At 55.6% G+C, this 20,600-nt stretch overlaps 9 protein-coding genes across 9 annotated transcripts; 5 read left to right on the top strand and 4 right to left on the bottom strand.

Annotated features, from left to right (window-relative positions):
• Positions 1 to 456: 456 nt before the first annotated feature.
• Positions 457 to 1,244, top strand: PG997_004178 (uncharacterized protein; the record flags this gene model as incomplete). Its single annotated transcript, XM_066808493.1, has 3 exons — positions 457 to 510; positions 625 to 1,151; positions 1,220 to 1,244. 3 exons carry the CDS (start codon positions 457 to 459, stop codon positions 1,242 to 1,244), a joined length of 606 nt encoding a protein of 201 aa, XP_066672111.1.
• A 448-nt stretch (positions 1,245 to 1,692) lies between these two features.
• Positions 1,693 to 2,244, bottom strand: PG997_004177 (uncharacterized protein; the record flags this gene model as incomplete). Its single annotated transcript, XM_066808492.1, has 1 exon — positions 1,693 to 2,244. One exon carries the CDS (start codon positions 2,242 to 2,244, stop codon positions 1,693 to 1,695), a length of 552 nt encoding a protein of 183 aa, XP_066672110.1.
• Positions 2,245 to 2,908: 664 nt separating this feature from the next.
• On the top strand, positions 2,909 to 4,860 carry PG997_004176 (uncharacterized protein; the record flags this gene model as incomplete). Its single annotated transcript, XM_066808491.1, has 2 exons — positions 2,909 to 4,008; positions 4,035 to 4,860. The coding sequence occupies 2 exons, from the start codon at positions 2,909 to 2,911 to the stop codon at positions 4,858 to 4,860; spliced, it is 1,926 nt and encodes a 641-aa protein (XP_066672109.1).
• A 150-nt stretch (positions 4,861 to 5,010) lies between these two features.
• Positions 5,011 to 6,406, top strand: PG997_004175 (N-alpha-acetyltransferase 10; the record flags this gene model as incomplete). Its single annotated transcript, XM_066808490.1, has 3 exons — positions 5,011 to 5,059; positions 5,630 to 5,896; positions 6,021 to 6,406. 3 exons carry the CDS (start codon positions 5,011 to 5,013, stop codon positions 6,404 to 6,406), a joined length of 702 nt encoding a protein of 233 aa, XP_066672108.1.
• An 892-nt stretch (positions 6,407 to 7,298) lies between these two features.
• Positions 7,299 to 10,169, bottom strand: PG997_004174 (uncharacterized protein; the record flags this gene model as incomplete). The annotated part of the gene is given in 4 exon segments (XM_066808489.1): positions 7,299 to 8,966; positions 8,978 to 9,096; positions 9,114 to 10,036; positions 10,066 to 10,169. 4 exon segments carry the CDS (start codon positions 10,167 to 10,169, stop codon positions 7,299 to 7,301), a joined length of 2,814 nt encoding a protein of 937 aa, XP_066672107.1.
• Positions 10,170 to 10,979: 810 nt separating this feature from the next.
• Positions 10,980 to 12,423, bottom strand: PG997_004173 (uncharacterized protein; the record flags this gene model as incomplete). Its single annotated transcript, XM_066808488.1, has 3 exons — positions 10,980 to 11,076; positions 11,146 to 12,246; positions 12,305 to 12,423. Coding segments are annotated over 3 exons (1,317 nt in total), but the record flags the coding sequence as incomplete, so codon positions are not given.
• A 1,685-nt stretch (positions 12,424 to 14,108) lies between these two features.
• On the top strand, positions 14,109 to 15,828 carry PG997_004172 (dullard-like phosphatase; the record flags this gene model as incomplete). Its single annotated transcript, XM_066808487.1, has 3 exons — positions 14,109 to 15,314; positions 15,373 to 15,601; positions 15,674 to 15,828. 3 exons carry the CDS (start codon positions 14,109 to 14,111, stop codon positions 15,826 to 15,828), a joined length of 1,590 nt encoding a protein of 529 aa, XP_066672105.1.
• A 1,930-nt stretch (positions 15,829 to 17,758) lies between these two features.
• Positions 17,759 to 18,543, top strand: PG997_004171 (uncharacterized protein; the record flags this gene model as incomplete). Its single annotated transcript, XM_066808486.1, has 5 exons — positions 17,759 to 17,771; positions 17,839 to 17,896; positions 17,934 to 18,005; positions 18,081 to 18,315; positions 18,382 to 18,543. 5 exons carry the CDS (start codon positions 17,759 to 17,761, stop codon positions 18,541 to 18,543), a joined length of 540 nt encoding a protein of 179 aa, XP_066672104.1.
• A 653-nt stretch (positions 18,544 to 19,196) lies between these two features.
• Positions 19,197 to 19,971, bottom strand: PG997_004170 (40S ribosomal eS12 domain-containing protein; the record flags this gene model as incomplete). The annotated part of the gene is made up of 2 exons (XM_066808485.1): positions 19,197 to 19,576; positions 19,638 to 19,971. 2 exons carry the CDS (start codon positions 19,969 to 19,971, stop codon positions 19,197 to 19,199), a joined length of 714 nt encoding a protein of 237 aa, XP_066672103.1.
• Positions 19,972 to 20,600: the final 629 nt, after the last annotated feature.

Here is a 20,600-nt window from a genome sequence, read left to right as displayed (position 1 = left end):
ATTACTAAACCGCTCTCAATTCAAATGAAACAATCCAACCAGTCCATGGAGGCAATTGTTGTTGTAGCAGAACCTAGTAACTGGATATAATGTGCATGCTTGGCCAGTGTTTCGTCCTGCAGTGTGCATACAGGAGTTCCGGCGTCGAGCCATAATGTGATCAAGAAAACTGATTGGAAGCCAGACTCATACAATAATGTCGGATTTCAACTTCAGTAGATTGACATTGCAATATCGCATAAACCAATTACCATGTGACACAGAAGATCGGCCGTGGTGAGTTTGTTAGTCCAACAGTTGGAAGGACGTTCGGGTTATTTATTCACTTCTAAGGTGGATCGGCAAATTCTCGGTTCATCTACCGGAGCTCGGCCTGCTTTGAACCTCCAACCAAGCTCAACATCAAGACGAGCAACTCAATCACCAACAAGCAATTGCCGCGTCACATCAGCCACCATGGCCTCCAAAGCAGTAGCCAAAGCTGCCGGAGGCGCAGTGAGCATCAGCCAGGTACGAGTCGCCCACCGTCGCCCCCTTTGCGCTGCCCAATTGACGCCAGCCCCATGCCGACGTCCTCCTTCGTGCCGACGTCCTTATTCTAACATGTAGATCCCCCGATTCTAGAAATACACTCTCGAGCCGACCGGTGTCTGGCAGCGCGTCCGCCGCGCCTTTGCCATCGACCCCAACCGCAGCAGCGGTGTTCCCCTGAACCCGACGTACCGCTGGCCGACCCCCGGCGGCACGGACCCGATGCTGTACGACGACCCCGTCACTATCCCCGCGGGCGACATCGCCGACAACCCGTACTGGAAGCGGGACTCGCGGCGCGCGTACCCGCGGCTGTCGTTCGTCAACCAGGGCGACGCCGTGGCGCTGCTGGGCGTGGGCTCCGCCGCGGCCCCCAAGCAGGAGCTGATCGGCGAGGCCGGCGAGAAGGCCCTCGCGGTCGCCAAGGAGCAGGGGCAGCAGCAGGGGCTCGCCGAGTTCTTCGAGCAGAAGGGCAAGCAGGGCGTCGCGACCGCCGCGGCGGACCTGTTCGTCAATGGGCTGCCGCCTATGCCGAGCGGGCAGGCGCTCAAGGCTGATAACAGTGGTGCTTGGGAGGTCAAGGAGTACGAGCTGCTCGAGGACCAGTCTTACGGTGATGGGTATGTTTCCCCCATTTCCCTCCTCGCTCTCCGATGACTACGAGGGAGAGTTTACTAACATGGCACAGATACCCCTGCCGGACGTTCAAATAGACGAATGGGAAAGGGCGAGCGACAAGATGGTCAAACGAAGACAAAGACAGTGTACATAACCTAGCAGAAGATGGTATAGATTTTCATTGTGGTCTAAACCCTTGCTTGACCGAGATGGCCGCACTTTCGTTCCCTAGTGCTTTCCATGTCCAGTATATGCCGCAATTCTAAGCCGTGGCCGCGAGCCCTTGCGCTTCTGTTTTCCAGCATCCATGATACTGTACCGCTTCCACCTGTGCATGGAGGGGAGTTGTTTTGGCCCGTGACAACCAGAGTCACTGTCGCCCGGATTGGCAACTTCCTGCCTTAAAAGGCAATGGAAACGTGACGTCGCTGGATGGTATGGTCAATATGTTCAACAGCGCTTACTTCAAGAATAGAGTAACGTCTGCATACTATGAGCATGTGGTTTCGTGTAAGATCTCGAATTTGACGAATCGGGTTCCCTTCATATCTCGTTCCGCGCTGGCCCAGCAGCACCCTTTTCCGTACTGGCTTTCTCGCTCTCCTCGCCGACCCCCCTTTCAACAATCTTCAGTTTTCCCTGGGCCCTCTTGAAGCGGTCATCGAAGTCATTGACGGCTTCGTCCGTGTTCTCGGTAGACAGGGTGCCAGGCTCGACCAGGGCGTAGAGCGACGTGATGTTCTTCTCCAGTCTCGCATTGCTGCTGCTGATGGACGGGAGGTGTGTCATGCTGCTGCTATCAAGGTCCTGACTCTGAGCGCCCCCTGGTGACTGCTGAGACAGCGCGGCCTTATTCGCTGCAGCATTTCCCTTGGTTTGAGCAGCCTTTTGCATGTTGGGGATGCGGTTGGCCCAGATGACGGCTTTGCTCTGCAGCCGGCCGGCTTCCATGAACTTCTCATAGCCCTTCTTCAGGCCGACTGAGCGACCCTCGATCTTGCCGGCCTGGAAGCCGTCGTCATATCCTAGCTTGTACCCCTGGTCGTAGTATTGGTCCTCGAGGTTCAGGACGTCGTCAAAGGGATCCGAAGCCATGGTTTCTCTCACTACGTGTTCCAACTATTGCGCGAAGTAGATTTCCGGGATTTTCCGAGTCTGATATATACCAAGTAGAGTGAAAGTATCTGAGAATAGTGAAAGTATCTGAGAATAGTGAAATCCGGGAATTACGACGGATTCTCGCAGCGACTTATTCAGGCCCGAAGACTGAACGGGCCAATTGGCTGGCCGGATAGCCGGTACCTGGTACGCTGGTACACGCGCCGATCTATTTGTGATTGAATGGAGGGGCATGTCTTTTGCTGCCCACCCCGCCATAAACTCGCCCGCCCGCTCAGATAGCCACCAGCCCCGAGACTGACACTGGCCCAATTACTCGCCCGACTTATCTTTTCTTCTTTCTTTTCTTGTAGGCAATACAAAACAGGAACAGTCCCGAGGATCGCTCGTTTGTGAGTCAGACAGCAGACGCTAGTTGGTCATATACTGCCAATCCCTTTGTTGCGCCTCTCGCTCCTTCTCAATCTTTTTACAAGTACGACCCAGAGCTGCTGCCAGGGAACAAGGGAACCCACTTCTCCCACACAGGCTCACTGACTGCGATATACCCCGCCATCCGTTGATTGACTGACTGACTGCCTCTACTACGTACGCACGTCTACCTGAGTGTGGTCATACGCAATAAAAAGCGACTACGAACATGGCGGCCCCCAACGTCATTCTCCCCGAGAAGGGAAAGGAAAACATCCTCATCACCAGCGCATTGCCCTACGTGAACAATGTGCCCCATCTCGGCAACATCATCGGTTCGCTGCTCAGCGCCGATGTCTTCTCTAGATATAGCAAGCTGAGGAATCGCCCGACCCTGTTCATCTGCGGTACCGACGAGTACGGCACCGCCACCGAGACCAAGGCCCTCGAGACCAAGCAGACTCCCCAGCAGCTGTGCGATGAGTTCCACGCCAAGCACAAGGAGATCTACGAGTGGTTCGAGCTCGGCTTCGACTACTTTGGCCGCACCACCACCCCCAAGCAGACCGAGATCGTCCAGGACATCTTCCTGAAGCTCCACAAGAACGGCTACCTCGAGGAGCGCACTACTACCCAGCCCTACTGCGAGCACCCCGACCACAAGGCCTTCTTGGCCGACCGCTTCGTCGAGGGAACCTGCCCCAAGTGCCAGTACGACGACGCCCGTGGTGACCAATGCGACAAGTGCGGCCAGCTGCTCGATCCCCTGGAGTTGATCAACCCTAAGTGCAAGGTCGACAACACCACCCCGGTCCCCAAGGACACCACTCACATCTTCTTGCGCCTCGACAAGCTGTCGCCCGAGATCGTCAAGTGGGTGGAGAAGTCGAGCACCGAGGGCAAGTGGTCTTCCAATGGTATCGCCATCACCAAGTCGTGGCTGGAGAGAGGTCTGGAGGGCCGAAGTATCACCAGAGATCTCAAGTGGGGTGTGCCTGTACCGCTCAAGGGCTTCGAGAACAAGGTCATGTACGTGTGGTTCGACGCCTGCATCGGCTACCCCAGCATCACGGCCAACTACACGGACGAGTGGGAGCAGTGGTGGCGCAACCCCGAGGACGTCAAGCTCTACCAGTTCATGGGCAAGGACAACGTTCCCTTCCACACCGTCATTTTCCCCGGTTCGCAAATAGGTACGGCCGACAAATGGACTCAGCTCAACACCATCTCGACATGCGAGTACCTCAACTACGAGAACACCAAGTTCTCCAAGTCGCGAGGCGTGGGCGTGTTTGGAGACCAGGCCAAGGAGACGGGCATTCCCCCTCGGTGTGGCGATACTACCTGCTGGCCAGCCGACCCGAGACGGGCGACACGCAGTTCATGTGGGCCGACTTTGTTGCCGCCAACAACAACGAGCTGCTGGCCAACTTTGGCAACTTCTGCAACCGTGTGATCAAGTTTGTCAACGCCAAATTCGAGGGCAAGGTTCCCGAGTTCTCTGCCTCCTACACGGATGAGAGCTTTGACTTCCCGGCATGGATTGCCGAGGTCAACGGGGCTCTCAAGGAGTACAATGATCTCATGGAGGAGGTGCACCTGAGGTCTGGCATTAAGAAGGTGCTGGAGATCAGCTCCAAGGGCAACAACCTGCTCCAATACCGCTTGGACAACGCTGCTCTGAACGACAACCCCGAGCGTACCAAGACGGTCATTGGGTTGGCTCTGAACCTCTGCAGCCTTCTTGCTTCCATCGCATCGCCGTACATGCCTTCGACCTCGACTTCTCTGATGGAGCAGCTGAACGCGCCTCTTGCGTCGATCCCTAACACGTTTGACACGGAGGCCATCAAGCCTGGACACCAGATTGCCAAGGCCGCCTACCTCTTCTCAAGGATAGATGACAAGAAGGTGGCTGAGTGGAGGGAAAAGTTCGGGGGAACCCAGGCGACGCGGGCGGCCGAGGAGGCTGCTAAGAAGAAGAAGCAGGAGGATAAGGAGCGCAAGAAGGCGCGAAAGGCGGAGAAGAAGGCGGCCGAGGCCGGAGGCAAGCCCGAGAAGCCGGCGATGGACGGCACGGTGAAGAACCTGCCTATCCGTGAGAAGGTGCTGGACAAGGAGGGCCCCTTAACGACCAGCGCAAGCACTGTTCCTGAATCAACAGCGCCGAAGACGGATTAGAGGGTGTCGATCGTTGGGCTCGGCGTTGGGTGGAATAGTCTAGGTTAGATGAATAGAGCTTGGCCACGGAAGGGTCCAAGCAAATCATCAAATGTTGGTCGCTTTGTCTGCACCATTTCTATGTAAAGACACACAGGAGATGAAGCAAGAATGGAGCGTTACAAGAAAATTGGAGGGATACATGTCGTGGGTTTCGCAGGTATGTTGTGCTTGTAGGTAGCGACGCAAAACGGATCGTTGGAGCGATTGCAATACGAGTTGCTCACATGGCATCAGGGAATAGACATGATATGGCATTGAAGAAGAAGAAAATACAGTTCCCATAGATGAATCATTGAAATCTACCGCCCTGCGTTGCTATAGGAGAAGGAAAAGGAAAAGAAAAAGAAAAAGACATCTGGAAGACTGCTATAGCTCTCGCCAAGCATACGTACTGCACTGCACTGTAGCTGTAGCTCCCTGGAAAGTGATGGCTTGCTTGGGTTTAAGTGGACCGCCAGCCAGCAACCTTCAACCCCACCATCCGACCACAATTGAACCCATCCCACATTACCACCGACTTGAAGACTTTACTACAATACAATACAATACAATACAATACAATACAATACAATACAATACAACCAAACCAAACCAAACTACTCCGTCATCGCCTTTCTCTCTCTGTGTCCCTCCCCTCCGACCCCGAGTCGCCCCCCCAGACGCCCACACAACCGCCGACAACATGGATATCCGCCTGCTGAGGTCCAGCGACCTGCCGCTGATCCAGCATGCCAATCTCGAGAACCTGCCCGAGAACTACTTCATGAAGTACTATCTCTACCACGCCCTGTCCTGGCCCCAGCTGTCCTACGTCGCCGTCGACGTCTCGCGCCCCAAGAAGACCCCTACGACTACCCCAAGATTGTCGGTTATGTCTTGGCCAAGATGGAGGAGGAGCCCACCGACGGCATCCAGCACGGCCACATCACCAGTCTCTCCGTCATGCGCACTCACCGCAAGCTGGGCATCGCCGAGAAGCTCATGAGGCAAAGTCGTACGTTTGACCCTTCTTCTTCTCTTCAGTAATACACAAGCCATAAAAGCAGGACGCATCTGGGAAAAGTAGTACCCAGCAACAAGACCTTTGGCTGACAAGGCGGCCACAAATCCAGAATTAGCTATGGTCGAGACCTTCGGCGCCCAATACGTCTCCCTGCACGTGCGCGTCTCCAACCAGGCCGCCATCCACCTCTACTCCAAGACGCTCGGCTTCGACCGCGAGAAGATTGAGGAGAAGTACTACGCCGACGGCGAGGACGCCCACTGCATGAAGCTGGACCTCTCGTCCATCAAGGAGCAGGTCGCCGCCTTTGCCGGCGGCAACGACTCGGACGACGCCTCCGAGGCCGAAGACGAGGGCGAGCCCGTCGGCGACGTGGGCAAGGCCGGCGACGAGGGCAAGCAGATCCCCTCGCGGCCCAAGGAGACAAAGCGCAAGGTCAAGGTCGGCCGGCCGCTGGGTGTCGCGGGTCTGGTCGAGAAGGACGAGAGCAAACATTCGTAGGGCGCATGTTTGAATTGTCAAGTCCATCGCTAGAGAGCACCCGCGTGCGTGTTGGACCTATCGAACTGCACACGGCCAGTGTGTCGGTCGATCGGCCGGTCTGCTGGCTATACAAAGGAGGAACGAGTGGAACTCGGCCATCATCGTTGCTTTCAAATGGGGAGCAAGAGGGCAAGCCTATTTACTGCCAATTCAGTTCGGATGCGCGAAAGGGGGTATGTATATACAATTATGTCCAACTCCATCATCACCGGAAGGGAATAGACAAAAAGGAAGGAATGGTCCGCTAGATACCATTGTGCGTTTCATGCGTTAGAAAGGCAGCCAGCTGGCCAGGGACGACGAATGATTAAAGACTAAGAAATGACAAGAAAAGAAAAAAGAAAGAAAGAAACCTCGCATCCCTTAATCTGTGTATTGTGATAGCTGGGAAAGGAAACCAAACCATATATCCATTATATAGGCGCGTAGACTGGGAGGTTCGATACAAGCATTAGATCCAAGCTTAAGCGTATGCATGAGCAAGCTGGAAAAGGGCGAACGACCCTCCAATGTCACTCAGGGCAAACCCCAGATACATTTTCATGCCATAAGAACTAGAGACATTGATTTCTGGTTTCCTATAGGTTTTGTATTGTATCCCTATCTAAAACCCCAATATTTTGAGGGATGGAATATCCCCCTTTTTTTGGTTTGTATAGTATACGGGAAAACGTACAGGTAAGTTAAAAACCGTGATCATCAAGTCATTAGTGTCCCTTGCCGAGAGTCGTTAGTCCAACGCCCATGCCGCCCTTGGCGCTTTCCCTTCAAGCTGTTACCCCTTTCCTTTCCTTTCCTTTCCTTTCCTTTCCTTTCCTTTCCTTTCCTTTCCTTTCCTTTCCCTTTCCTTTCAGGGTCTCGTTGCCGCCGCCTCGTCTTCGGCCAGCTCTCGCGCAAACTCCTCGTCCGCCTCCAGCCTCAGCGCCTCGATCCTCCTGCTCATCTCGTCGATATCGGTCCCTAGCCTCTCGTACTCCTGCTGCGTCGAGCTCTGCGTCTTCGAGTCCCCGTTCCCGGCTTGCGCGGCGGCGACGCCCTCCGTCTGGATGGTCTGCTCGAGCCGGTACAGGTTGCTCATCTTGGCCTCGAGCTCCGACTCGAGGGAGACGATGACCTCGTACTTCTTCTCGACCGGGCGACTGCGGCGGTCATTGTGTACAACGCCGGTTTCCTGGACACCGTCACCGCCAACTGCATTGTCTTCATCCGCAGCGGGAACCGGCATCACACCTCGTTCAGCACCACCGGCGGCGGCGGCGGCAGTATATCGGGCGTGTTCGCGCGCCGCATCCGCATGCGCCTGCGCCCCCGACGTCGTGCTCCACGCATGTCGCATGGCCGTCTCTCGCGCGGTGCGGACCCATTCGCGGGCGTTCTGTCGCGCGTCAAAGGCCCGGCCGAAGGACGACCAGCCGCCGTACCCACGCGCCGCCTCTCGCGCCTGGTTCAGGCCTCTTTCGCGGGACGCCTGGGCATTGGCCAGGGCGGCATCCCGTGACAGCCGGGCTCTATCTCGAGCTTGTTGCGCGCTAGCCAGTGCCGCGTCCCGCGACACTTGAGCATTCCTCAGCGCAGTGTCTCGTGATACTTGAGCTCTATCCCTGGCTTGTTGGGCATTTGCCAATGCAGCGTCTCGCGATGCTTGCACATTCTCCAGGGCGACGTCCCTTGATACCTGTGCTCGTGCTCTGGCTTCTTGCGCGCTAGCCAGCGCTGATTGCCGCGACGCATCGGCTTGATCACGGGCTTGTTGAGCCCTCTCCAATGCAGCTTGTCGCTCTAGTGAAGCATGTTCTTGAGCCTCTTGGGCTCGCTCAGTGGCTTCTTTCCTGGCTGTCTCTGCTTCTTCTCTGGCCTCCTTGGCTTTCTCGTCACCATAAGGCGTGTTCGGGTCATCGCAGGGAGTTGGGCCCCAGCTTCCACGGCCACCTGAGCCACATCTCCCCGATGGGCTACCAAAGAGGCCCATGCCACCGAGGAAACCTGGACCACCAGCTCTTCCAGGCCCAAACCCAAATGGGATCGGCCCTTGATGCGGAGGGGGCACGTGGTATGGAGGACCGTGGTGCGGAAGTCCTTGATGGTGTAACCCACGAGGTGATGGGCCCCCGTGGTGCGGAGGGCCGGCGGGAGGTGGTCTGGGGAATCCCGGCACGACCCCTGATATCCCAGGGATGCCGAAGCCAGGCCCGTGAGTTTCGACTGTCGGGTGCCGCTCTCCCCTACGACACTCTCGCTCGGATCGGCGGCGCTCCCTCCTCCCGCGCCGGTGTTTGCCCCTTTCAGCGTTTCTCCGCGCCCTGCGCTCCTTTTTCTGGTTCTTCTTTTGTGCCTTCTTCTCCTTTCTGGCAAGCTTGCGCATCGCCTTCTGCGATTTCTTAACCTCCTTCCACTGGGCTAGCAAGCGCTTCACCTCGTCTTTCTCGGCAGCATCGGCCGGGCCCTTCGCCGAAGCTGACTTGGCGGCCTTGATCTCGGCCTTGACTCGCTTAAACTCTGCCTTGGAGACGGGTGGCCGCTGTTTCGCACCCACAGCGAAACGGACTGTTTTACAACAGGGATCTGAGAGTCTCTCAGGTCGTCCCAGTCGGGCAATGAGCCAAGGGAGGAATCAGAGTCGGATGAAGACGCCGAATCGTCGCTGGAGGCTGAGCTGGATGAGGACGACCGGTCCCTGCGTCCTCCGTGGTGGTGCCCACGGCCTCGGCCTCGTCCCCGTCCAAACCCATTATCTTGCCAATGGCCATGGTTGAACCGGTCCGTGTCGTCACCATGTCCACCGCGAGTACCGAAAGGGGGCGCCCGACTTTGATCGGCGGCCTGCTCACCCCACCGTAATCCAGTGCTATCAGCATGGAACGAACGGCCAATAGAGACACGGTCGCCATTGATGGAGATAGGACCAAAACGAAGGCCGTTGCTGTTTGCTTCCATGTTGAAACGAGGAGGTCCGAAAAAGCTGCCCAGTCCGCCAGGACTCCCTTGCTGCTGGTGTGGCTGCTGCGGGGATCTATCCTGGGGAAGAGGGTTGGCAGCATTGACAGAGTCGAATGAAGTGTTCCAGCCTCCGGGAATCCTGGGGGAGCTGGATGGTGGATCGAGACGTATGGCCACTCCGCGGGGGCGAAGAAGCCGTCGTTCCATTCGATGACGGTGGAAAGGGTCTCATCGAAACCACGCCCCCTCGATGCACCCTCCGCAGACGACTTGATCTGGTTGACCTGTGCCTCCTCGATCTCGCGACCTGTCTCGCTGGTTGGCCGGTCATGGCCTTCGGTGTGCAATTTGCGGTCTACGACTTGGGCATTGACGGATAGGGCATAGTCCGGGATCAGATAGTTGACAAAGGTGTGCCAATCCTGCTCCGTGGTTTGATGTGAGGCCGCCCATGCCGGATAGGGGAAATTCTCTGGAGTGGCATGCTCCTGGTACGCGAGGACATGGACAACCTCCAAGTTCGCGGAGGGATTTGCCACGGGTCGTGATTCAAAGTATGCCTGAGCCGATGTGGAGGTTGCCAGGTCATCCCCGCCTGAGAAATTGTAATGCGATTCTCTGGGTGTCTCTGGCGGCGTGTAGATGACATTACTGTGTGATGACGAGGCAGCTATGGACACATCATCTGCGTGGATATTTGAGCACTACGTGGTGCGGCGGGGGAGCGGGCTGAAGCATTCGAGTAGATGTCTGTCTCGGAGTATGGTGGAGGGGGGGGCATCATCGTCGCGGGGCTCGCGAGGCTCCATGGTAGGAGGCTGCATAGCTGTTGTATGTTGCCACGCCTGAGATGTGTGGCAAAAGAACAAAGTATGTGTTTGCGGGCAGGTGTCAATATGATTGTATAAGGAGAGGCAAGAGATCGAAGTGTTCACAGAGCAGGTAGAGGAGAGGAGGGGGATTTGCCCCAATATGTAGTGTGTTACTTGGTCGTCTTTTTTTTTTTTAATTCTTATTGATTGCTTTGCTTGCGTTCAGCGGGAGGGGGGAGAGGGAGGAAGGAAGCATTGATGTCGCGGCTTACGTATGGGCTGCCTAATGTTCTTCTCTCTGGCCGTCCCAATCATCACCAAGTCCGCCCGCTAAGACCAGAAAGCCCAGAAAGCCAAGGCGGGACAGGAGCTAAGCCCAGGCGGCGGGCCCACTGACGCGGGGGATCCATCAACGAAGCTTATTTCTCGAGCCCACCTCGGTATAGCTCGACCGCGGGGTCCTGTACAGCCCTGAACAGTCCCGAACAGGCTACAGCAGGCCACAGCAGGCCACCAGAATCCGAGGGCTGACTGGCTCAGCCACCCAATCGGCTGCTAGGCGCTTGCGAATCTAGCTGCAGCTGACGCGGCCGTTGATGGTCAACGCACTTTGCATCGTGAAGGTGAGTCAACCCAACTTTGATTGGCTCAAAGCATGACACCTGGAGATTGCCATCTCCGGCCAAACAGAAACACTCGTCCCCCGACCCAAGCCACCCGGCTTGTCGAGCTACACCAGCCTCATCCCGCCATGCTAGAGGTCGTACGGTCAGGCAAGTAAGTTATTTACGTATGGTCCCGTATAGGTCGAATTCAATATCCGCCTCTTTGTAATGATCGTTGACGATCGCATGCAGATGGTCGCGCGAATGTGCTCCACTAATCCCACGTGTTAGTACAGCCCCCGGTTCTATAGTAGAGGGGTATCAAGAAAAGGACTCAACTTACAGATTTGTAATGTAAGTGTTCACCAACTCGGCTGGTACATACTCGGAAACGGCCGTTTTGACAGTTACCTGCCGCACCAAGCGCCCATCCGAGTAATTCACATACTTGGACGGATTGCCCCATTCCGTCGCAGTGTCCTGGTCTATCTGGTTGTCGGGGCTGAGCTTGTACACTCCCCCTATGACGATTACGGTGCGGCCGAGTTCCCTGGCAGCTCGTGCAATGACCGATGCGCCCCCATCAACCAGGACACCGCCGGTGCTCATGATGGCACGGGCGCTAAGGATAACCTTGTTGACCCGCGACATGTAGGCCATGAGGCCGATATTCATGATGTTGACGACAACGGAACCAGTCGCGGCCATGGATTTTCGAAACGAGGCGTAGGGGTCTTCGGCAGACGGGTCCACCACAAGAAAGACTGTACACCTCCTCTTGGATCTGGTTAGGAATCTCTGGACGGTCTTGCAGGGCTGGTGGACCAAGATATAGTCGCCGGGGTGGATAATGATGTCCGAGTACGCTTGTACCTGTTCGTCCACCTGTCTGATCTCGTCCATGATCTCCTCGATTCCATCTATAACCTCGGAGCGGAGGGCTTTCACGTCCGTCGACTGCGGATCGGCCATTGGTGTCGACACACCAGATCCAGGGGCCGGCGACGCTCCTGTCGACCAGACCGGTGGTATGGTATCTGGGTCGGCCAAGAGGTTGAACATGGACTGTGTCCTCGTCAAGGCATTGAGCAGCCCGGGGCGCCCCATCTTTGTTAACGGGGCACTTTCGTTCAGAGACGATACCGAGGCACTCATGGGCGGAGGGGATGCGTCGCGCACCGGAGATGAGATGCTCTCATCGCTTCCGGCCTCGTTACGGTTCTCGAGGGCTTCGTCTCGGATCAGACCCAGAACTCGACGGACAATGTTGCCAATCACCAGCTCGCGGGGCTGAGCGGCAACTAACCTCCGAGCCACGCCCTGGATTCGTGCCAGTAGCTGGTTGACATCCGTGTATTTGTCCATGACCACCACCTGGAGCAAGATGTGTGCCGTCGCAAGAGCACATGGTTCGGAGCCCTGGATCTGTCGGCGTTTCAGAAGACTGCCAGCGGATAGATGTCAGTTCTGGAGGTAAACTGGCGTACTTGCACAGTGCTTACGAGACAAGAGACTCAATGGAAGCCTCCAAAGGCCTGCTCTTCAAGGTGTCTAGGAACTTGTCCAAGGTAGGCGCATAGCCTCCTTTGGGGGAGCCATCCTTAGGCGTGTACGGAGGTTTACTATGCACTAGATGTGTCGGCGGGAGAAAGAGGAAATGTCTGGAGTTTGAATCGAGTCGGCGGTTGCTGAGAGGAGCAGGGCGAGGAGCGCGGCGCAACAAGCGTAAGATATGATTATTCAGACGTGGGGTAGGTAGGGCGGATATTTTTGGGGGAACGGTCGTTCTTTGGTTTCCAGAGAGGGCTGGGAAGACGCTTGAATAGATGCAGTCGACCAGAAGGGTTGCGAGCAGGTAAGGTCTACTGTCGCGCATGCAGTGTGCAAGTGAGGAAATTCAAATTCTGGCGCTCGAGATTGTGAGTCAATCGACACAATGCAATCGAAAGTGTCGGCACTAACAATTCAAGAAGGCCGATGAAGAACGTGCTAAGGTGAAAGAATCGAATTGACGGTATGTGGGGTGGTTTTGCGCCCAGGGTTACGGAGTAGGTACCTAGGTAGGTACTTGCAGGGGGCTTAGGTACGGGTTACGGGTTACGCTTTACGGGCTACGGGCAAGTCCCCAGTTCTTCTGAAAGCCGAGAAGGAGGCTCATTGGGGCATACGTGATAGGCTGACGACCTGCCCATGACGCTGCCTATCCCGGAGGGCATCCTCGCTGGCATATGACTGGCAGACTGCAAGCAGCAGGTAACAACTGCCATCCCGCTCTGCATGTGTGCACACTCGCTCGTTCGCGCTATTTCCAGTCTCGTGTCGCATCGCTGCTAAGCTGCTGGCCGCTGTGTCCCCCCATCGTGTGCCTGAAGTGCCTGAAGTCCATGCCTGAAGCGCCTGAAGCTGACCGCTTGGGCACGAAGAAGCACTACCTGACTGGATTTGGTTTGCGACACACCCTTTTTAGGGGGCCTTCACTGGCGTCTAAGTCGGCTACCTACATTCATACGTAGTGCAAATGCATAGTGCAAGCCTGTGTAAGAGCGTGTAGAGTTTTTGACGGCCCTGACTAGCCAGCTCTTTCGGGGCTCGGTTCTCTCACCTCTATCCCTCTTTTCGGAAAAACCGCCTACATTGAACGATTCAACGATTCCCGGACAGGGCCTATCATTGTAGGGCAGTAGGGTAGAAAGCTGCCGTAGTCTGCTGGTTCGAACGACTATCGGTCTTCAGTCACGGTCACAGCTACAGCTACCTGCACTACAGTCGCCAGAAAAAAAAGAAAAAAAAAACACCCCAGCCGGATGCGAGGTTAGAAGGATCCGCAGATACATTGCTCACTTCTTACATGACCAGCTACCAGACCAGACCAGATCAAATCAAATCACATCGAAAGGCGAATTAGAGGAGATCCCTTTGGCTCTGGGTCACTCCTGCAGCTGCATCAAACGCCCCCCCCAACCGAGGCAGGAAAGAGAGGAAAGAAAGCAAGTCACGTCCAGCCCCGACTCTAGCTGCGCTTCTCCATTTTCCAATGTCAGATTGATCGCAAGTCAATTCCACTTCGACCACTGCGACTCTCCTATTGAAGCCCCTGCTTGCTGTACTCGCTATATCCACCGGCAAACAACACACTCACTCACACACTCACACGTACACTTGTCCCAACTCCATAGCCTGCATTGCATTGTCTTGTCTTCTTGTCCCCTCTCGTCTCATCGTACGTAGCACAACTGCAATAAGCCCTCCTTCCAGGCTGAAGGACCTTGAGCGATTCTTCATGGCTGCGGAGGCGTCGGCCGGAAGATGAACTCTCTCAACATAATTTCGGCGCGAGTCACTCCACAATCCACCCCGTCTCCGTCGCGATCGAACTCGTTGGGGCATGTCGCCTTAGCTGCATCTGACACCAACCAACCGTCCGACGACTCCTTCCAACCCGAAGACAACGCAACCAACACCGCAAGCAATACCACCGGCGCCGCAGCGCTGGACGACTACGCTGCACGCGCAAACTATGACGACGGGAACGACGACATGTTGGATTTTATGACGAGCGCGGGCGAAAAGACCCCTTTACTGGGCAAGACTGAACCCATGTCCAAGGATCCCAATAATGTACGGACTTACTCCTGGCACGTCCTGCCTGCCCGACTTGCCAACAACCTCATCAATTCCATCCGCTGGATCTTGTCCACCATCGCCACCCCCGGCGTCTACCTGATTGCTTGCTTTTACGACCAGCAGGGCTATTTCGCGCCTTTGCGACAGATCCGCACTCTCTTCGGCCTCTACGGGGGCGATGCGAGAACACACGACGCCGAACAACACGACAACACGGAATTCATGGACGAGAAAAGACGCCGTACGCGAAGCGCCAGTCGCGGGTCACGAGATACGAGCCCATCTCCAGCGATGCAAGTCCCGATATCCTCTGGATCCTCGTCCTCTGGGCTGTCCTCGGAGTCGGAATCCGAGGTAGCGAGCAGGAGCGAGCTGGAGGGTCGTGCCTCGAGTCGGCACGCCCGATCCAAGTCGACCGAAGAGATCGCGCCGGCGAGGAGATCAATTCGGATAAAGCTCCATAGCGAGGACGCGCTCCGCCAACGGAAACACAAGAAGTCGCAATCCGTCAATCCTAAAACCAGTGCCGGAGAGGCGGCCTCTGGCGATCTATCCGCCCAACTGAAATCGCCAACTTCCCCTGTCGGGGCTCTGACCAAATACCCCAAAACACCAGCCCCTCCGCGACCTTTGATACCGCGACGACAGCCTTCCTTCGTCTCTTATGAGAACCCAGACCCCTCGCACCTGAAGACGCTTATTCTAGACCTGGACGAGACATTAATCCACAGCATGTCGCGAGGGGGCCGGATCGGCTCCGGGCATATGGTCGAAGTGCGGCTGAACACGACTTATGTCGGGGCGGGTGGCCAGCAGAGCCTGGGGCCCCAGCATCCTATCCTGTACTATGTCCACAAGCGACCGCACTGCGACGAGTTTCTTCGCAAGGTAAGAAGGTTCCATAATGCCGTGTTGCCGGGCACGGATTGCTGATGCGTCTTTTAAGGTCTCGAAATGGTTCAATCTCGTAGTTTTCACGGCGTCAGTACAAGAGTACGCCGATCCGGTGATCGACTGGCTGGAATCGGAGAGGAAGTTCTTCACCGGGCGGTTTTATCGGCAGCACTGCACATTCCGGCACGGGGCGTTCATCAAGGACCTTAGCTCCGTGGAGCCGGACCTCAGCAAGGTAATGATACTGGATAACAGCCCGCTGAGTTACATGTTCCATCAAGGTAAGCTTTAGCCCCGACCGATCTCGTTCTTCCTCGTCTGGGATCTCGGTACTGACGCGGGTACATGGCCAGATAACGCTATCCCCATCCAAGGCTGGATCAGTGATCCGACTGATAACGACCTGCTGCATCTGGTGCCCCTGCTCGAGGGATTGCAGTACGTGTCCGACGTCCGAGCCCTCCTCGCCTTAAGGGGAGGAGAAGACGGCCAGCATCAGGTTTCATGAGGTGATGATTCTCAAGTAGAAGCTGCAGTAGGAAGACGAAAGAAGCTACGTAGCGATATTGTATAGTGATTATTTAATGGGTTCAATTCATACATTGTACGGGCTCCTATGCCCATTTCACTTTTTACAAGAATGCCTCCAACGTCGAGGCTGGAACTCTTCCCAGCGTATAAATGCCTGCTGTGCTACTGAACATAGGTCCTGTTATAGGGGAGATAACAGCACAGGCCGGGTGGCGGGGCAGCCTATAACTTTGTGTTTGCAGTATGCACCTAGGGATACCTAGGGAGCTGAGGGAATGCCCGAGCAACGATACACCTCGAAAGGTTGGTTCCTAAGACGGCATTGGCAATGGATCAATATGGCAGACGGGAAGGCAATTTTACGCCATCGTCTTTCGTCATGGCCGAGTGAGGTGCAGCTCATCGGCCATTGGGCCCCAGAGAAAGATAGAAATAGCTCGTCATGTGGAGGGAGGCTAGAACCGGGATTCCAGAAAACCCAGTTCCCCGCAGAAAATGTTGTGTGCTGAGACCGAGAGACTCTGCGCGTAACATGGATGAATTTGGGTGGGGTTTCTATATGAGAGGCTTAAAGAGCCCCGGCCTGTGACCAGGTACCTGCCTGCCTCTGCGCTCTTCAACATAGCAATTGATCCTCTCTACTTGACCGTGTTGCCGGGACCATGCGATTCCGCATTGTTGGGGGTTGAATGTGAATGCAACTTTGCTTCTCTGTGTATGTGTGTGTTCCTATTGAAGGATGGTAGGCCTGGTCACGCTGCGTTACCTGCCTCCCTCCTCATGAAACCTTCACCAGCCCGTGTGTGACGCCCCCAATGCAAGCAAAAGCCAATGCCAGTCCCAGAAGAGATAGGCGGCAGGAGCGCATGCTCCTAGCGAACCACTGAACGAGAGCGCCGGCTCAACGATTTGCCATCTCGAGAGAAACCGCTGGTCTGAGACTTCTGGCAGCGGGGAGCCAGAGCCAGAGCTGTGGAACAGGCAAGGGGACATCGATGAGGAAATAATACCAAGTACCTACTTCACCTAGCAGAAGCCACCTCATGGGCTTGGCTGGACCTTTTTCCTTCCAAGCAAAGCCGCCCTCTTCCTCCGGTGCCCGTTCTCTACCTCCTCCAACACCCCCACTTGGCATTGTTTCTCCCGGTACCTAGGTATCTCCTACTGTATGTCTGTCGAGCAGAAGCTTGGCGGTCCATTACGTCACCATCGTCTAGCCACTTAGAAAGCTCCTCCCCAGGCCGTTGTGAGCTCATCCATTTCCAGCTCCCGTCATTGGATCGCGATCCGCACCTAGTAGGCCCTCCGCAAAGCTCCTACTGCTACCCAAGCAAGCTTTTACCCCTCGGAGGAGAGAGAGACATACGGCTTTCTGGGCAGAGGCAGGGGGGGACGGACGGGGCATGCTCTCCCCCGGCTGCTTGCTGATGAACCACCCGGCAGCTTCTTCGCCCAAGGTAGCCTAGCTCCAGCAGGGAGAAAAGAAGAAAGCAGTTACGTAGGTAGTGTTATTGTAAAGCATGTGAGGTAACATGAAGGGTACAGCAGCATGTACTTCCTTACTTGACCCATGGCATCAATGGCTGCAGGAGGTAGGCAGATGGAGTAGATTCCATGTGGTGTCACCCGTGGTCAGGTAGATCTAGGTAGAGGGAGAAAAAAGACGGATCATCATCGTTCCTGCCTTTGGCTCCTTCCATTGTGTCGTCATTGTTTGGTTTGGACACCCGGTAGGCTTGGTTTTCTTTTCCCCTAGCAGCAGACTGGGATTTTCCAGGCTGCCCTCTATTAAAGCCTACTGATTCCCATCTTCTTCCTGGACGCATTCCCACGATTTACATCTAACCAACCAATTCCACTACTATAACCATCTCTCCATACCAACCAACCACACATCAACCATCATCATGTCTCTGCACTGTAGGTAGCCCTCAACCACGCTCTCCTGGCATCGTGTCTATGATGATGCGATGGCACCACGGAACAGGCCTGCCCAACCTCATGGTGACTTCATTGCCGCCACAAACCACTCCCATCCTCACCATGTTCGCTTCGTCTTTGTACTAACACGGAATTCATCAGACCTTCCCCCGTCAAGCCCTCGGCTATTGCCCTCGGCACCGTCTTCAACCACGGTATCGAGCTGGCTGGTAAGTGAACAATACACCTCCGCACCATCGTCGGTGTTGCGCAGAATCCTGTCTCTAACACATGCGTTTCTCGCATTAGTGATGACCCCCTCTTCGGCGAGACCTACCGCCGCGCGAAGATTGCCAACTCTTCCGAGGAGTTCGTCAAGTCTAAGGAGGCCTCCTCCGCCGCCGTGGCCTGGGGCACCTCTCTGGTCGGCTCTGCCCTCCAGTCCTACGGTGTTGGTGCTCTCATCAACGCCACCGGCACTCTCAGCTACAAGGGCGCCACCTACCTTGGTGCCTTGATCTACATGGCCACCGCCGCCCCTACCGTAAGCTCTCCTGGCCCTTGCAACCTTTGCTTGCCCAGGCGTCTAGATACTAACATATGTCACCAGTACCTCACTCAACTCCTTTCTGAGAAGCGTCCTGTTGACACTGTCGCCGTCAGCGCGACTGCCAAGGCCTTCGAGACCATTGGTCTCTCCATCTTCCTCACATGGTGGGAACCCGTACCAACCCCTTCAACTAAATCGTTGAGCGGTTGGCGTTCTGATTGACGACGTTTGGACACGACGGATTACGAAACAATTCCCCCTTTAAAAAGGAAGACGGAACTAGACCTGTGATATTAGCTCCTTTTCCTTGAAAATGCGTGTATTATCAAGTACGGAGGCGTCGAGCTGCACAGGGTGCGGAAAGCTTTATTATAGTTAATATGAGACCCTCAAATCTGTACATTGATTCTTTTCTTGACGTGACATCTTAACAACATCCAATGGCATCCAACGATGACTACTTGTAACCGAGGACATGATTATTCAGTCTTTCGGGGTTTTGCGTGTTCCATTTTTGTAATTCCTATCATAGCATAATGTCAAACCCTGTAACGCCTGAAGCCACGCCCTATGGCTTCTTCCCGTGGAGCGTGATCGAGATATATGAACAAAAGGGCTAACCACACCTAAGCACCAACAATGCTGCACGACACTCAAACGAGCCTATCCGATTGTTATCATCGAGTCCGATCCGAGCAGCCAATCCGGCTTTCTATGCCTCGTTTCCGCAAGTAATGGGGTTTTCGGTCCAAGTCGCATTGTTCCCCTCTGGTGGCAAGGACAACTGTGGACAGACCTGACAAGAGTTTCTTCAACGGCACCAACACCATAATCAATCCAAAATATTAGACGCCGCCCAGTTCTTTGCGCAAATTTTAGAACTTCAGCTGCTTCGACTCCTTCTGTACGAGCTTGACCAGGTCCTTGTAGGTCTCGGCGAACTCTTCGGCGTCCTCCTCGGAGATGGTCTCGCCCTTCTTGGCCGCCGCGCGCTTCTCGGTGACCATGACGACGCTGGTCGGCCGCTTGGTGCTGCCGGCGGCGCCGAGCTCGGCACGCGATGTAACGAAGATGTAGGGCACGTTGACGTCCTCGCACAGGACGGGGATGTGGCTGATGACGTCCATGGGGCTGATGTCGCCGGCCAGGACCACGACACCGGGGAAGCCCTGGTTCGTGGGGCCAGAGGCGGGAGACTTGCGCAGGGCCTTGACGACTTCCTTGACACCGCGCTTGAGAGTCTTGTTCTTGGCAGCTGTGGCGGAGTGTCATGGTTAGCTCGGTTCTAGAGAGAGGGATGCAGCATGCGTGCGTACCTTTGCGGACAGACTTCAACACCTTCTTAGCGGCCTTGTCGTCGGCGAGAGGACGGGCGAAGGGCACGAGGGCACCGACGACGGCCTGCTTCTCCTTGACACCGTCCTGCTCGACCTCCATCTCGGTGACGGCAGGGGCCTTTTCGACCGAGGCAGCAGCATCGGCCTGGAGCGACTCGTCGAGAGACGCGTTGGAGACGGCGGACTTGAGCTTCTCTTTCTTCTCCTTCTTTTCCTTCTTCTCCTTCTTGGGCTTGGTCACGCCGTCGGCCTCGGCGCGCTTCTTGTCCTTCTTCTCCTTCTTGTCGACCTTCTCAGGCTTGGTGGCACCCATTTTGACGGTTTTGTTTTGGTCTGGACCTTTCTTTCGCTACCTGACCTCTTGCTCGAGAGGGATTATTAAAGCGTAGGGGTTTCGGAAGGGCGACGAGGGTGCTGGCGGTGGTTGTTGGTGGTCTAGAGCAAACAAGGTCGAGATAGGTTTGGTTACAAGTTGGATCGAAGGGTCGCCGTTTTTTTCTATCGTCCTATCGCTCGATAGCTAGCTGCTAATCTTTTGCGCGGCCAAATTCCTCGAAATTTTTTGTTACTGCCGCTGGAACTTTTTGCGGGGAGCTTCCGGCCAATCAGACGACGCGCTCCACAAATCGCTGCCTATCAGTCCCTCCATTGATGCATATCAGTCCCTCCTCCTTTCGTACATATTCATCGGCTGGCCGTCTGTTACTGCATTGCTACCCCAAGAATCATCACGACTTCCTCCGCCATAAGCACCCCCGCACTCTACGGCGTAACATTACATCGAGGTGGAGGGGTATCTCGCTCCCGACGCCTGCTGCTTAGTCGTCGAGTTCTCCCGTGACGTCTGCAAGATGCATATTACGCCGGTTCTGCAGGCTTGAAGCCATGCAAAGCCCCGACTCAAGGAAGGCGGGGGTGGCCTTCGGGTCCTTCCCCGAGAGT

This window comes from Apiospora hydei, assembly GCF_038363865.1.
Source record: "Apiospora hydei strain CBS 114990 chromosome Unknown utg000004l_segment0_segment0, whole genome shotgun sequence".
NCBI classification, from domain to species: Eukaryota; Fungi; Ascomycota; class Sordariomycetes; order Amphisphaeriales; family Apiosporaceae; genus Apiospora; species Apiospora hydei.
Note: the sequence above shows the minus strand (reverse complement) of the source record. Positions and strands in the feature narration are given on the sequence as shown.